The sequence below is a fragment of the Microcebus murinus genome, chromosome 3 (genome assembly GCF_040939455.1).
Source record: "Microcebus murinus isolate Inina chromosome 3, M.murinus_Inina_mat1.0, whole genome shotgun sequence".
NCBI classification, from domain to species: Eukaryota; Metazoa; Chordata; class Mammalia; order Primates; family Cheirogaleidae; genus Microcebus; species Microcebus murinus.
The window spans coordinates 113,763,203-113,780,730 of NC_134106.1; the positions used below are offsets into that span (position 1 = coordinate 113,763,203).

Consider the following 17,528-nt stretch of genomic DNA (forward strand, 5'->3'; position numbering starts at 1 on the left):
ACAAGCTTTTTATTTTATGACAGTTATAGAAAATCATCTAGATTTTTCCCCTTGCAAATGATGAATGAATTGGTTAGATTGCAACTTTGCCACTTAAAAATTGATAACAAATTTTGTATTGCTTATGGGTCTTTGTCTCTCTCTGTCACCCAGTTTGGAGTGCAGTGGTCCCATCATAGCTCACTGTAACCTTGACTTCCTGGACTCAAGTGATCCTCCAGCCCAGCCTCCTGGGTAGCTGGGACTATAGGTGTACACCACCGTGACTGGTTAATTTTTTAATATTTTGTAGAGATGAGGTCTCACTATGTTGCCTAGGCTGGTGTCAAACTCCTGGGCTCAAGCAATCCTGTTACCTTGGCCACCCAAAGTGGTGGGATTATAGGAGTGAGCCTCCGTGCCTGGCCTCAATTGTCTTATATGCTCAGTACTTTATTACCTTTAATAACAAGTTAATATCTGAAACTAGAACAAATGCTAGGATTTGGCACACCTGACCCACCTCTACTGGAAAAGGCAAATTATTGTATCTGCCTAGTGACTTAGAATACTGGAAGGTAGTAAGGAGGTAGAGATAAAATAGCCAATAGCTAGCTGTCTGGGTATTTTGGTCTCCCCCTACTTCCCTTCAAAGCTGTACTTTTTTTTATTTGGTTGCTTGACTTGAGCAAAAGTGTTACTAGGGCATGGACATACAGTGTGTTTCGCTTTGTGCTCTGTGTTTCCTTAGAGCCCTAACTTAATTTTGGTCAAGCTATTTTTTTCTTGATAACTTAAACTAATTTCAATACTAACTAAAGGACAACCTAATTTTAGTATATCCACAATGTTGTGTGATCATCACCACTGTCTAATTTTGGAATATTTCCATCCCTTCATAAAGAAACCCCTTATTGCTAGCAGTTACTCCCTCTTCTCCCTCCTCTTGGCAACCACTGATCTGTTTTCTGTATCTATGGACTTTTCTATTGTGGACATTGCGTATAAGTGGAACGTATAATTTATGGTCTTTTGTGTCTGGCATCTTTTCACTTAATGTTTTTAAGGTTCATCCATGTTATAGCATATGTCACTACTTAATCTCTTTTTTTTTTCCTTTTGATACATTAGTGGATTGAATTTTCTAATATTCTTTTTAGGATTTTTGCATCTGTATAAATGAGTAGATTGACCTACAGTTTTCTCTTCTTTGATCTGCCTTGCCTGACTTTGGTATCATAGTTTTAGGCTCATAAAATTGGGAAGTATCTCCTCTTTTTCTTTTTTCTAAGTTTATCTAAGTTTGAATGTTTGTTAGAATTATGTACAAAATTCTCTGAGAATGAATGTTCAGTTGGAATTTTTCCTGTACACCAAAGTTTTTCAATTTATTAAGACTTTATTAAAACAATTATGGTAGTTTCTTATTGTTTACATCTCTGCCGTGTTAGCAGTTAAGTTCCCCCTTTCAATCTTAATATGTTTACATTATCTTCCTTCTTTTTTCCTTCATTATTCTCACCAGAGATCAAATTTCTTTTTTACTAGCCTTTTCCAATAAACAACTCTTGGCCTGATTGATCTCCATTGTAAGTTTGTTTTATGTTTAATTCATTTCTGTTTCTCTTTATTCTAACTTTTTGCTGTTTAAAAAATCTATTTTTCTTTTTTTAATTCTGTCATTTTTTTAAACTTCTTTACTTGAAGGTTTAGGTCATTTTCTAATATGAGCATTTGATCTAAAATTTCCCTATATACTACTCTAGCCACTCCAGAATTTTAATATATAATACTTTCTTTTTGTTATTATTTAGTGACTTTCTAATTTGCATTATTATTAATTTTATTCTTTAACTCTTGGGTTAATTTAGAACTGTATTTTTTAGTTTCTGAACAGGTGAGTGTTTTATATTTTTTTTAATAATTTGGTTTTTAACTTAACTGCAGTGGGTCAAATTGTGTAGTTTTTGTGATACTAATTCTCTGATATTTTTAAAGACATTTTATGGCTTAGTTAATTGTCAGTTTTTTATAAATGTTTCATGTTAAGAATGTATATCCATTAACTCATACACCCTCAATATATCCGTTTACTCATGCTTATTAAATCTGTTGCTCATACCTCCTATGTTTGAGAGTGGAATGGTGAAATGTCTTTGTTATGTTGAACATGTCAGTTTCTCCTTATAGTTATACCTGTGTTTGCTTTATACGTTCTGAGGGTATTTTTTGAAGTACATACAAGCTTAAGATTTTTATATTACTTTAATTAATTGAACCTTTTAAGCTTTTCTAGTGATTTTCTTTTGCCTTTGATAGTAATTTTTGTTGTAAAGTCTGATTTGTCTAATATTAATAGAATTGTACTATTTTGCTTTTAGTTAGTACTTGAATGTTATTTCTTTTTTCATACTTTTACTTTCAATATTCTTATGTTAAGTATCTCTTGTAACCATTATGGCTGGGTTGTAAGAAATCCACTCTGTCCCCTTTGGCTTTTAACTGATAAACTTAGTTCTTTTATAGTTATTTTGGTTATTCATGTAATTGATCTTGCTTATTGTCTCATTCTGTGCTTTCTATTTATCTCACCTTTTCTGTGATTGTTCTCCTATTACAGAAAATTCTATAGTTGGATTTTTTTTTCCTGTCATTCCTTATTTTGGATTTTTTAATTGATTGAATCCAAGTTTTCTTACTCAATTTTTTTCATCTCTACTAATTTGGAAATTGCATATACTATTTTTGTTCTTTTAGTGGTTATCTTACAAGTTTTAAAATGCAAACTTTAAAGTTAAACCATTTTCTTAGCTTTCCTCCTTACAAATATAGGACTTTAAAACATTTTGTCTCTGATACCTCCCTCCCAACTTACACGCTACATTGTCCAGAATATACAGACAGTATTTGTTTTCACTTATTCATGTAGCTATTGCTTTCTGCTTCATTTTTTCTTATATCATAGACCTTTCATTTGGGAATTTCCTTCTGCCTGACATTCATCTTTGAGAATTTTCTTTACAGTGAGGGCCTGTGTGGTGTTAAACTCTTTTTTTATAGATCTGCAAATCCTTTTATAGCTCTCATTCTTGTAAGATACTTTTGCTGGATATATATATTCTAGAAAGACAGTTATTTTCTGTTGTTGAAGGTAAAACACTAAACTCTCTTCTGACTTTCATTATTACTGTTAAGCCAGCTGTCATTTTAATTGTTGCTTTCTTTGTAGATGACTAGTTTTAAAACAATTTTTAAAATATTTGTAGTTGCTTTTAATATCTTTGTCTTTGGCAAATGACCATTTCAGTACTATGTTTCTAGTTGTGGATTTTTTTTTTTAATCTTGTTTGGGATTTGTTGGGCTTCTGAAATCAGGGGTTTGGTGTTTTTCATCAGTTCTGGAAAATTCTTGGCATTTGCTTCTGTCCCATGCATTCTCTTCTCTTTCTGGGACTTCAATTAGATGTATAGTAGACCTTTTTGCTCTGTCCTCTATGTCTATGTCTCTTAACCTCTCTCTCATATTTTCTATCTCTTTGCTTCTCTGTGATTTGAAGCCAGACAAGATTGAGGTAGGTAAATATGAAAGCCAGATTTGCCCTAGTGGCAAATGCTAATATTATCCCTGGGATCCAGGGATCCTGGGATCCACAAAGCCTTGACTCTAACCCAAGATAGCAGAGTTGCAACTGAGATGTTTGCATGAAGACAAGACCTTTGAGAGACTAATGCATACCATCTTACCTCCTGGCAGATGCAAATCTAGATGCTGTATAAATTGAAAGTACCCCCAGTTTAAGGCCTAAGGATTCCCATATATTAAGTTTAACCAAATATGAGCTCATAAACAAATATATAAGTAACCCACCATGGGTGAAAACATAAACAACAAGCTTCATATTTGGACATCCAGATACTTCAATACGAGGAATTTTTTTCTTTGTTTGAACTTAAAATGTATTTAAAAATATGTTTGCTTTAATTCACTTGGAATCTAGTTTTATTGTGACAGCAGAGCCCATTGGGACATATAGTCTGTCATACTGGCATAAGTGGAAACCTTTATAGTGGAAATTTTAAGAGAGAGCATCTCACCTGTTGCCCAGCCTGGAGTGCAGTGGCCATAGCTCACTGTAACCTTGAATTCCTGTGCTTAAGCAGTCTTCCCAAGAGCTGAGATTATAGCAGCATGCTACCACACCTGGCACATTTTAAAAATTTTTTGTAGAGATAGGGTCTTGCTGTGTTGCCCAGGCTGGTCTTGAACTCCTGGCCTCTAGCAGTTCTCTGGTCTCAAGTGATTCTCCTGCCTCAGCTTCCCAAAGGGTTGTGATTACAGGCATGAACCACTGATGGTTGTGCTTCTCTTATGAGATTTTTTTGCAGAGCTTGGAAATAACTTCTTTTGAAGTTATTGGGATCTATTTTTCCAAATTGATAAGAGTGTTTGGAAAAGATTATATGGAATGATTAATAAAATGATAATTTAAGAATCCTTAATAAAATGAACATTAGAATCAAAACACATATATTGTGTCATAATAAGCTAGCTTTGATATTCTTATGTATTAGAAATATATCATTATTTTTCTGAACATATCATACAGTTTTTAAAAACGTAATTACCAATATTTCTTCAACTCTCTTCTCCCTTGGAATTTTCAGGCGTAACATTCATGGTGTAAGCAAAGAAAAAATAACAAGAATGTTGGAACACTATCAACGTTTTGTTTCAGTGCCAATAATCATGAGTTCTTCGGTTCCAGAGAAAATTGAACGTATTGAGTTGTGTGCATATTCTTGTGAGGATAAAAGTACTGGGTAGGTTAAAATGCCTTATGTACAAAATTCAATTTGAGATATTTTAAAGAAGTATAATTTTGGAGCTTAGAAATCACTGCTGATGAAGTTTAGAAATAAGGTAGACTTTTTGTTATTGGTAAAGGTTTAGATATATAGTCTTACCTGGAGTGGAATCTATATAGTGAGCAAGAGAAGTAAAAGTTCATGTGAGAGATGACGTGAGAGTTTTTTCATTGTCCTCAGAATTTTGTAATTCCATGATTATACTATGAAACTCCTGCCCTTTTTATGTAATGTCCTCTGCTATTCCAATATTGCCCTTATCTTCTTGTTATTGTTATTTTGTATCTACTTAACATCATTTCTTATTTCCTTAGGTTTTAGTAAAAATAGCCTTTTAAACTAATATTATAAAAATTAATTATTAATGGTATACTTAATAATATAATCATAGCTTTCTAAAAGTTTACAGTCTGAGATAGTACTGTTTTTATTAAGCATTTAAGACACTTAAACAATTGAATAAATGAGTTAAGAAGAACCTAAATAAATGTATAGGTCTAAATCATCTATATTTTATGATGGTAACGGATGGAGAGACTATGTTATAAAGGAATTGGGAGTGGAGAAGAGAAAATTTATAAATGCTTTTTTATTGGGAAGCAGTGTAGTAAAGTGATTAAGAGCATGGCCTCTTGAGCTGTATTTCCTGAGTTCAAATCCTGAACCTTTGTAATCTTTGACAAGTTCCGAAATCTCTCTATACTTCAGCTCCTAATTTTTCAAATGGCAGTAATAGCCCTCTGTTCATAAAGATCTCATAAGGATCATGAAGTAATACATGTAAAGGACTTAGAATAGCATCTGGCACATACAAAACTCAATTAATGTTAGGTATGGTTTCACTTAGGAAGCCTTCATGGGAGAGTTGGGACTCTGAGAGCTCCTGGAATAAGGAAAGAAAGGAAGATGAATTGACAAATTGAATAAGGAAAAATCACTGAAATTGAAAGTATAATGATAGGTAAAAGTGTTCCGAGTCTGAAATCAACATTGAAGATGGTTTTAAAAAATTTCACAAATGACATTTCAAATGAATTCTCTCCCTGCTTTCTTTAATTTCTCTTAATCCTACAAATCATGTTCCGTTGGCTCTTTGTGGCTTTGTGAGTGGAGCTTCCTCTGCAGCAAATGATAGATTGGTAGTAAAGAGGCAGACCTAGTTTTACAAATGCAAGGCTTAGATAGGTCAGAAAGAAGCCAGGAACAAATTCAGAGCTTTGACATTAATATTTCATGCATAAATAAACACCTAAACTGAAATCTCATATATACTATTTAATTGGAAAAAAGTTTGAGTGCTTCATATATGCCAGGTATCATGGTAGGTACTAGGTTTATAAGAAAGGAATGTGTTCATAGTGTATTAGTGAAAGCTTAAGATTAGCTTTTTTAATTTTAATGTTTATTTCTAGAATTTTCAGAATAAATGTAAGTTCACTGTCAGGTAAATGCTTCTTTAAATTAAATATACTATTAATGACAGCAGTAAGAGATTTCCTTATGATACTTTAAAAAAAAAATCTTACAGCCCAAGAGAAAATGAAGATATCACCTCTGAAAAAGAAGAAAATGTTTTATCCTCATCGTTGAAGCACCTAGAGTTAATTGAAGAGAAGAGTCTTGAAGTGACCAAAGAAACTATGTTACCTGAGAATGTTACGTATCTCCCTGATGCAGATTTAAACAAAGGAAGAAAAGAAATAAGTGGTATGAGGCAAAACATTCAAAGTACTAACATTCAGGAAGTTCCACACATGTATTTTTCTGACTCTGAAAGCAAAGTAAGAGTGATGGACAAAAGTGAAGAAGAAGTAGAAATGTCATCTGAAAAAGAGTGTGGTAAAACTGATGCAGATAGTTTTGTTGAGAGAGTATCACTGAGTGTTTGCTATGATGAAAATAATCAAGAAAATTGTGATCTTGTAAATACTGTATCCCTTCAAAACGAAAAATCTTCACCTGGCGAAACATTAGAAGAAAGAGCAACAGTAAAGAAAAAAGCCTTTGGGAAACAAAAAAGTAAATTGACTTTGGAAAAGTTCCCAAGACATGAGCTATCAGATTTTGTTGGTGACTGGCCAGTTGATAAGACTATTGGTCAGAGGACAAAAAGGAACCGAAAAACTGAAAAAACATCTGTACAAAGTGACAGAAAGTATAATTGCCCTCAGTCATGCAAAGTATTAGATAATAGTGTATCTGTGAATATAGATTGTATCCAGAAACAAGGATCTCCACACGAAAGTGTAAAGGATGGCAAGAAGTCACAGGGTGATGCTGTTTCAGAGTCACTCAATAGCTGTAAATGCAATCCTTGTAAAAATACTGAAAAAAACTCATTCAGCATTGTGGGAGATTGGCCTTCATCTGACTCTTTAGCTCCGAGGGAGCACAGATCAAGAATGACAAAGACTGGTTTAAATGAACCCAACCTAGAACTTGGAACAAATGACAATATGAGTGAAATATTTTTATACACAGCACGTGAGGCCTGTTGGGACACAAACCTTGAAAAACTAAGAACATTGGGCAGCTCCAGTCTAGAAAATTCCGAAATGCTACCCAGTGAAATGAGCTGTGAGAGTCAGAGTTGTCTAAGTAAAAAGATTCATGGGCAATACACGTTGCCTCTTACCAATAGCGCACCAACTATTCCTGGAATAGTAGGACCACAAACTTCAGCTGAATTTCCAGAGGGAATGCCTCAAGGAGTCCCTGGAATAGAAGTAGGCATATGTACTCAGACTGAACCACAGGATTTTGCTCTCTTATGGAAAATAGAAAAGAATAAAATTAGTATTTCAGATTCTGTCAAAGTATTAACAGGAAGATTAGATGGATTTAAGCCGAAAGTTTTCAATATTAACACAAACTCAGACGTTCAAGAAACAATTCCATATAGGGTGATGTATGATAAAAGCACATATGTTGAAGAAAGTGAGCTTACCAGTGCTGATGAATCTGAAAATCTTAACATTCTTTGTAAGCTATTTGGATCTGTTTCATTAGAAGCCCTAAAAGACTTATATGAGAGGTGTAATAAAGATATTATCTGGGCCACAAGCCTTTTGTTGGATTCTGAAACTAAATTATGTGAAGATACTGAATTTGAGAATTTCCAGAAATCATATGATGAATCACAAATTGGGCCATTTTCTCTGGGATTGAATTTGAAAGAAATTATTAGCCACAGGGGAACTTTAGAGGATTCTAATTCTTCCTTGCCGGAATTTAGCCATGGATTTGCTGTCAGTAACACTAATACACAGTCCACCTGTGATGCAGAAAATGAAAACTCAGAGCAGGCAGAAATAAGAGCTATAACTCCTGAAAAACCTGATTTAATAACAAGTATATTTCCTAGTGCTGCTGTAGATCTAAAGAATAATAGTGAAACACTTCCTAACAGTCGGGCAGAACTTTTACATAGCATTAAGCAGACTTTTCCAGGTATTTCAAAAGCTACTACCCCTAAAGATGTGTGTGAAATGGAGAAAAATCTAGTAATCACAGAGACTGGAGACAATATACATTCTTCTTTAAATCTGTCTATTTTAAACTCTGTGTCAAGCACTTCAAATCTTGAATTAAATGAAGAAATTTATTTTATGGACTCTATTGAAATAAAGAAAAACAAAAATCTTCCAAAGGATTATATGAAATTTCCAAACACAGAAGAATTTATGAATGAAGATGAGCAGGAAATGGAGAAAATTCTAATGGCAGGGAGTAGTTTGTCAGCTGGAGTTAGTGAAGAAGATAAAACTGAAATATTGAATCCCACTCCAGTGATGACCAAATCTCTAACCATAGACTGTCTGGAATTGGCATTACCCCCTGAACTGGCTTTTCAACTCAATGAATTATTTGGCCCTGTTGGTATTGATTCAGGTAAGGAAAAAATAAATTAGCTACATGGATGCCTTTGTGTGAATAGACTATAGAGAGTTCTATTTTGATTATAAAATTATTTCATATTAATGTATAATATATACTATGTATACACATTATATATATGTATAACATATATACTAACTGAAATGTAAAAGTAATTTGTGTTGCCTAATTTCACGTAGTGTCTTATTTTTGACACAACATGTTTTAGAGGATTTTTAAAAATCTAACTTGAAGAAATAGGGAATATTTGCATGGAGTTTGTGTTCATTCTATGTATATGAAAGTTTCCTCCAGTATTTACTGCACACATATTTGTACAGATGAAGCTTCTTGAATCCCCTGGTGCTACTCCAGATACATTTAGGCAAGATTGATTTTTTTAGAATAAATTTATTGAAAAGTCTTGATGAATGGAAATAAATATATTTAGACTAACAGAAATGTATAACTTAAAATAGATTTATCTATTATTTAAAATAGATTTATTATGAAGCTTTGTATAATTTTTATTATTTAAGAAGTATGAAAACAACATAGCATATAACATAAAGATATTATAAGAGATTTAGTAAATAGAAACATAAATTAGCAATTAATGATACAAGTTAGTTTTATGATGTATAAGGTGGTTGAATGTTTTTTGCAAATACATAATGAGTAATGATTATATTTTCTTTTCTTCCTCCCCCACCCCCTAAGGATCTCTAACAGTTGAGGATTGTGTGGTTCATATAGATCTGAATCTGGCTAAAGTGATTCATGAGAAATGGAAAGAATCTGTGATGGTTTGTAGGCTTCTTTTTATAAAGAGCTCCTTTTTTGTCCATTTTGTCATCTTTGCTTTTCCATAAAATCTACCATGTTATATGAAAGAGTTCTGTTGAATTTTGACTTTTGAACTTTTACCAGTTACCAGATTACTGATTCCCCCCTCCCCCCTTTCCAGTATTTTAAATATTTCCAGACTGGCCAAATTATATAATTAGTGATGGAGCTCAATGTGATTGTTGATTTTTTTTTTTTTAAAGGAAAAAAATCATAAACAGTGAGTGTTTCACTACCGAAATTGAAGACTGCAATGCTGATTGATTAAAGACGGGCTTTTAAAAATGTAATATAAGAGCTCTATAAGTGGAAAAAATATATAGATATATTCATACCTTATAATTTGATTTATCTAGTTTTATTGTTTTATTTAGATTTAGGAAGAATTATTTATAGTTATGTAAGAAGTGATTTCTAGAGAAAAAAATAACATAACCTTGTAACTTTATTTACTAATGAACCCCTTCTTTGCCAATCCTCTGCCCTGCATTTGTGTTTAGGAGCGACAAAGACAAGAAGAGGTATCTTGTGGCAAGTTTAAGCGAGGTAAAGCACATATTTTTACTTCTAATGTTCTTGTCTTAATGGTGAAACTTGGCATGTATGTTTGAATTTTAACTCATTCTAAATATACTTCCATAAAATGTTACTCACAAATTTTCATTTGCAAATAAAAGTTCTTTAAAAATATTTAACATTTAATGTTGATATAAAATAAAACTGAAAGGAGAAAAGAGCCACTATAATATATATTTAACTTTTATGAGTGCTCTGGAGCACCTAAGATGTACTTTAGTACATATGGTCAAAGTGTTTCCTGTTAAGGTTTTGCTCTGCATGAAAGAAAACTGTTTTGGTTTGCAAGCAATAGATGTTCATGTGGGTGATAGCATTGTTGAAATGATTACTTGGCTATTCAAAATTTTATTGGTGTCAGTGTTATTAGAGCACAAAAGTCAGCCTGCCTTTTTGATGCATTCTGCCAACTTGAAAATATTTAATTACAAATGGCTTTTCTTAGTATTGTCTTCAGTGTTTATTGCAGGTTGGTAGAACTGTTATTAGGGCTCCTCCTTTTGTGCATAAGTTTCTCCAGATGCCTCTTTTGTCCACTTCATACTGGAACCAAGGCAAAGAGCTCCAGGTTGGAGATTCTTAGGATCTGCTTTGGTTCAGACCTGTGCTCATGTTGTACTTTAAGAACTAAAGCTATTTGAGGAATAGAGGTGCCCAAAGGGTATCATGGTATACAAATACCATTGTCAGCTGTTTTTTCCCCTCCCCAGAAAAGCATAGGAATATATCAGAATGTGTTGATATCCATTAGAGATGCTGAAATGTAACACATTAAATTCTGTTATTATGAACTTCTTAAATGTTCAGTTATTTTGAATGCCATTTGCATAGTCTTTATTGTGTACCTCCACTGATTTATATGTTTGTCAAAATATTGATCTTCTCAGTTCTTAGATTGAGTGGGCAGAGCTGACGAGATATATTCTAGTTGCTCACTTCCAGCTGGCTATAACTGCTTCAGTTTACCTGTGTCCAATATACGTGTCACCATTTTTTGTGTTTTGATGCAATAAGAAAGAGTGGGAAGCATTAAGTCAGTTTAAAATTTTAAAATTAAACCCAGATCTTTGCTCATTTGACATGTTTGTATATTAACACATATCAATTCTTTTTTTTTGAGACAGAGTCTCACTTTGTTGCCTGGGTTAGAGTGCCATGGTGTCAGCCTGGCTCACAGCAACCTCAAACTCCTGGGCTCAAGTGATCCTCCTGCCTCAGCCTCCCGAGTAGCTGGGACTATAGCCACCATGCCCGCTAATTTTTTTTCTATGTGTTTTTAGTTGGCCAATTAATTTCTTTCTGTTTTTAGTAGAGACGGGGTCTCCCTTTTGCTCAAGCTGGTTTCAAACTCCTGACCTTGAGTGATCCACCCGCCTTGGCCTCCCAGAGTGCTAGGATTACAGGTGTGAGCCACCGCACCCGGCCCAACCTAATTTCTTAATAGTCTTCAATCGAGTCTTCCACTTCAGTAGTTTTTTTTAGTTTTTTTTTTCTTGCTTGTAACTCTGTGAAGATATATTTTGAAATTTCAGAGTTGTGTTATATTTATAAACTGAAACATAAAAAACCCTGTTTCCTTGGTTTTGGAGGTATCTATGACAGAGTGAATAATGTTTAATTTGTATATTTATTATTGAGAGTATGATACTATTTATTCTGCTCTTGTAGATTCTTCCCTGGTTGGACATATTGGTCTTGATAATCCAGAACAAAAATCATCTCAGAGAACAGGCAAAAAATTACTGAAGACTTTAGCAGCATCTGAAATGCTACCTTTATTGGATCATTGGAATACTCAAACTAAAAAAGTATCACTAAGAGAAATAATGTCAGAAGAAATTGCCTTACAGGAGAAACATGATCTGGTATGAGTTAATATAAATATTAAGCTGTTGTTTCTGACTCTCCTTGGTTTTGTGTGTTTACTTTGTGATTTTCATTTGCTTGTATATTTCCTAGTCTAGAATCCATATTTAACCTGATTGAAGTTAATATTAAAATTGAAGGATGTTTTAAGTATACTTTGAAGCTGAAGGTTTTCACTTTCCGGGAAATTAGTTGATACTCTGTAACAATAAGCAATCTATGTTAAATTTGTGTGCTAGATATAATGTTGCAGGTGATTGAGCTACATCTTAGCATTTATTATTTATCTCTAAATTTTTGTATCTAGAAAATCATGAAAAAATCTTTTATTTAAAGATAATTTCATATATAAATTAGTAATAAGAAATGTCTTGCTATTAAAGATATGTCTATCTTTGAAACAACATTTTTTGGAGAAAAATTTTAGAAATTATGAATTTGAATTTAAAAAATTAAATAACTCTTCCTTTTCAATTAAAGTAGTTCAGACACTTTCCTTTGAACTTGCTTTATTTTTGTTCCTTATTTCAACGTATTTAATTATATATGAAACCATTAAGTGAAATTGTTTTCTTTTGGATTTCTTCTTAATCTTTTTTGGAATTCTGAAAATTAATACTAAAGAATTTCAAAATCTTCTTACTCTGAGCAGGGCAATAAGAAAAAAAAAGGAAATTTCAAAATTAAAAGGGAAAAAACCTTAGAGGTTTAGTCCAATTCTCAAGGGAAAAAAATTCTACGCTCTTTCTTATTCATTTAACTCCTCAAAGCAGCACCTTTATATTTGGCTGTAATACATAGAACTGGGGCATAGGAAGAATGACAGGATTTTTCCATCTTCATATTTATTTATTTTTATCTTGTTCATTAAATTAGAAATATGCTTTCATTTCTATCTTTGCATTCTAACATAATCCAAGGAACAATCTCTTCAGTAGATCTTATAATTTTAGTGTTGCGTCAAATAACCTCTGCAAGTAATATATGTAATAATTTGGAGAAATAGACTTTCTTAAAAAAAAAATAAGGAAAGCCTAACATGCCCTAATGGTGTCATTCTTTTTGTTGAAATGCCATTTTCTAGTACTGAAATTTATCTTTATGGTTCTAACTTGTCTTTAATATCTCAGTATGATCATAAATAAATGAGCATCTTTTGACTTCACAACATAATACATTTTTTTTCTCAGTGATTTTTGCTTGTCTCTCTATGGGTTAATAGAAATTGGATGACTTTGTCCCAGGTATGTGCTTTTTTACATAAAGGTTCAGTAAGAACATTTCTTGATGCTTCTCCTCACTTTGTTCTGAAAGAAGAAATACACTTTGTATATTTTTTTAAAGCAAAGAATATAAAATAAACTGTATATATAATATATGAATAATTAATTGTAAGATGATTATAGTCATTCATTTTTATTAGCTTCATTCATAGTTCATTAGACCTCAGAATTTGGAGTTTAGATACTATGAACTGATAGATAGCTAGAAGATCTGATCAGTGAATTTTATAGTAAGTTTAGATTATAATGCATATTCTTAAGTAAAATGTGAAAAAAAATTAAAATTATTTGTATTAATATATTTACTTATTTGTTTAAATTCATTTTATTTTATTTTATTTTTTTTTGAGATATGGGATCTTGTTCTGTTGCCCAGGCTGGAGTGGAGTGGTGCAGTCATAGCTCACTGCAGCCTCAAACTCCTGGGCTAAAGTGATCCTACTACCTTGGCCTTCTAAGTAGCTGGGGCTACAGGCATGTGCCACTGTTCCCAGCTAATTTATTTTATTTTACTTTTTTAGAGATGGGGTCTCGCTATATTGCCCAGGCTGGTCTCAAACTCCTGGACTCAAGTGATCCTCCTGCCTCCACCTCACAAGTAGCTGGGATTACAGGCATGAGCCACTGTTACTGGCTATGTGTGAAATATTTTTAATTGTTGAGGTGGCTTGTTTCCATCACTACTGTGATATGTTCAGCTTTATCAGTCCTTTTTACTTGTCATATTGTCATTTATTGTGGTTCCTCTTTTATTGCTGTTTGGTGTTACAAATGGCCTAAATATGGTTAGGCTTCAAAACAAATAACTGTTCTGGGATTGCCCTGGATTATTTTAATTTTTAAATTTAGGGATTTTCAGAATCACTTCATTGCCTTTGAAATTGTATATGAAGTAATTTTTCAGATATTAGGATCTTTGTAGGAAACAAAAATTATTTAGTTACATTGTAATGTTGACTAATTGTCACTTTGAGAATATTTACCATAATCCTAAAATAGCATATTTTAGGGAAGTTCTTTTGGTCTGGCAATTTAAATAGACAAATCCAAATATGTTTTGCAAAAAATAACATAATTCTTATACATTTATTTTGGAGTAAATGTGTTTGTGAAAATTTAAAAATAATTGTGAATTTTAAGATTTTCTGTCAATCTGAATTTGCAACTTATTTGTACATTATAGTTTCTGCCCATTGAGGAGAATTTGTTTTTGAGGACATTGTTCACAGCATCACACAGTGTCCCTTTTATGAGGACCCATGGGAGAAATTTCTCTCAGGTGTCAGTATCAGAAAAAGCTGTACATCTCCTGAGCAACTGGTTTGTTTTTATTTTATGGACACTGAGAATCTTTGTTTCCCCCTTTGCTTTGGCCACTAAGAGACTTAGAACTAAATTTGTGGCCCACCTTTAGCAATTGTACAGGATTTTGTGGCATGAATTTATATACTAATTTTACTTGCTAGCTTTATTCTGTATTCTTACCTTTATTTTCACTACTTTCTGGCTTCTTGATTTATTTATATCCTGTTTATTTATATGTGTATATAAAATATATATGTTCATCCTTTTTATGATTATGTTATGTGCATAGGTAAGAGTATGTATATATATTTACATACACAGTGTATACATATGTATATGTGATTGTGTGTGTGTATATATATTTATGGGCAACTTCAAATACTTTGCAAAAATGGGATATAACTAAATAATGCAAGAACACTTAACTTACTAATTTTAGCCTTTAAATGGTGAAGAAAGTCTGTGATTGCTTTTGAACTGTTAGTCTTTTTGCAACAACATAACCATGCTTTTTTGGTCAACATTGCTAGTATTATAAATTCCATCTTAGGGGTTGATTTTTGTGTTTTTGTTTTAGAAAAGGGAGACACTTATGTTTGAAAAAGATTGTGCCACTAAACTAAAGGAGAAGCAGCTCTTTAAGATATTTCCAGCCATTAACCAAAATTTCCTGGTGGACATTTTCAAGGACCACAAGTGAGTGCTAGAAGGATTGTCTATAGTTTCTATGCTAATGTCACTGAAAGCATATGCCATATGTTTTAATCTTTCATGTTTATTTTTCCAATAACAAAAATAATATATGTACATAGTAATCCCCCCTTATCTGTGGGGGATATGTTCCAAGACTCCCTGTGGATGCCTGAAATTGTGAATAGTACCGAGCACTGTATATACTTTGTGTTTTCCTATACATATATATGTATGATAAAGTTTAATTTATAAATTAGGCACAGTAAAAGATTAACAATAATAACTAATAATGAAAATAGAGCAATTATAACATTATACTGTAATAAAAGTTAAGTGAATGTGGTCTCTCTCTCTGTCTCAAAATACATTTGTCCCCCAGTATCCATAGGGGATTTGTTCCATGGCACCTCTCTCACCGCACGGACACCAAAATCCATGGGTGTTCAAGTTCCTTATATAAAATGGCATAGTATTTGCATATAACCTATGCACATCCTCATATATACTTTAAATGTATATATGTAAATGTTATGTAAATAGTTGTTATACTATGTTCAGAGAGTAATGACAAGAAAAAAAAGTCTGTATGTGATCAGTATAGATGCAACCATCGTTTTTTTCCCCTAATACTTTTGATCTGAAGTGGGTAGAATCTATAGAGGGCCCACATGTTGTAATATTTTTGAGCCTTCATTGACCTTGGGTAACTGAAACCTGGGAACGTGAACCTAAGATAATGTACGTGATGTAGAAATGAGCAGTATATAATAAGTTTCTAGCAGTTCATACTCCTTGTTAATTTTTTTCCTATGTATGCTAATGTGTATGTGCGTAGGTGTGTGCCTGTATGCTTTTGTGTGTATATATACATTTGTATTCCACCAGAAACGAGGTGGTATTTTATGTACTACTTTGTAGTTTTGCTGGTGTTTATTTTTTCTCTCCATACATAATGATCTGCTCTTTTCTTTTTTAAGTCTACATAATATTCTCTATTAGGGAAGTACCATAATTTATTTAAGCATGTTTGCATTTGCGGGCTTTTTGGCCGTAAGAAAAATTGGAGATCATGTTCCAATGAGCATCCTTGAACATACATCTTTGAGTACCTGGATGAATGCTGTTATTCCTAAAAGTAAATTGCTGGTTCAGAGTGTATATGTTTAAAATTTTAATAGCTAATGGCAAATTCCCTTTAATAAAGGCTGTCTGTATTAGTTATACATACTGACAATGTAACCTCTCTGGATATTAGGTATTTAAACACATTTTGTCAATCTGATGGGGAAAATGATATTTTATTATTTAAAGTTTTACTTTCCTTTTACTAGTATGGGTAAGCTTTTATTTATTTATTTATTTATTATTAATTGCTTGCTTTTTGCCTGTTTTTATTTCTATTTCTTTCTAGACTTCTAAAAGCTCTTTATTTTTTTTTTTTTTTTTTTTTTTTTTTTTTTTTTTGAGACAGAGTCTCGCTTTGTTGCCCAGGCTAGAGTGAGTGCCGTGGCGTCAGCCTAGCTCACAGCAACCTCAATCTCCTGGCTCAAGCAATCCTCCTGCCTCAGCCTCCCAAGTAGCTGGGACTACAGGCATTCGCCACCATGCCCGGCTAATTTTTTTTTGTATATATTAGTTGGCCAATTAATTTCTTTCTATTTATAGTAGAGACGGGGTCTCGCTCTTGCTCAGGCTGGTTTCGAACTCCTGACCTTGAGCAATCCGCCCGCCTCGGCCTCCCAGAGAGCTAGGATTACAGGCGTGAGCCACCGCGCCCGGCCTAAAAGCTCTTTATATATTATGTATAGTAATCTTTGTAAAAATAGATTACAATCATTTTTCTTGCTATGACACTTACCTCTTAACCTAGTGTGGTCCCTTTGGTCATATACACATTTTAATTCCTTTGTTTTATCAGAAAACCTTTTCCTTTATTGTTTTTCAGTTTTATATCTTATTTAGGCAGTCTGCTTCAACTTGACATTATAAAAATATTGTCCTTATTATTTTTAATACCTGTCTAGCTTTTTTAATGTGTATCGTATGAAGTAGAGATTTATAAATGAGGAGATTAACTTGTTTTTCCAAATAATTAACTGGATGAATGGATCATCTTTATCCACTGGTACAAAGTATAATCATTAATACTCATTATATTCCCAAATATACAGTTTCTTTTGAAGACTTCAGTTCCATTGAACCATTTGTTAGGTCCTGAGTTGCCACCATATTTCTTTA

The 17,528-nt window shown here is 32.8% G+C and overlaps 1 protein-coding gene across 11 annotated transcripts in view; it reads left to right on the top strand.

The window, feature by feature from the left end:
* N4BP2 (NEDD4 binding protein 2) overlaps positions 1-17,528 on the top strand; it is a 104,042-nt gene that overhangs the window by 42,497 nt on the left and 44,017 nt on the right. For 10 of the 11 annotated variants that reach the window (XM_012753950.3, XM_012753965.3, XM_012753939.2 and 7 more), the window contains 7 exons: positions 3,537-3,551; positions 4,645-4,800; positions 6,374-8,736; positions 9,442-9,527; positions 10,068-10,113; positions 11,812-12,008; positions 15,175-15,293. In XM_012753950.3, the coding sequence (XP_012609404.1) occupies positions 3,537-3,551; positions 4,645-4,800; positions 6,374-8,736; positions 9,442-9,527; positions 10,068-10,113; positions 11,812-12,008; positions 15,175-15,293 (2,982 nt within the window). The remainder of the gene's footprint in view (positions 1-3,536; positions 3,552-4,644; positions 4,801-6,373; positions 8,737-9,441; positions 9,528-10,067; positions 10,114-11,811; positions 12,009-15,174; positions 15,294-17,528) is intronic. The other variant, XM_076001206.1, reaches the window with a different exon arrangement.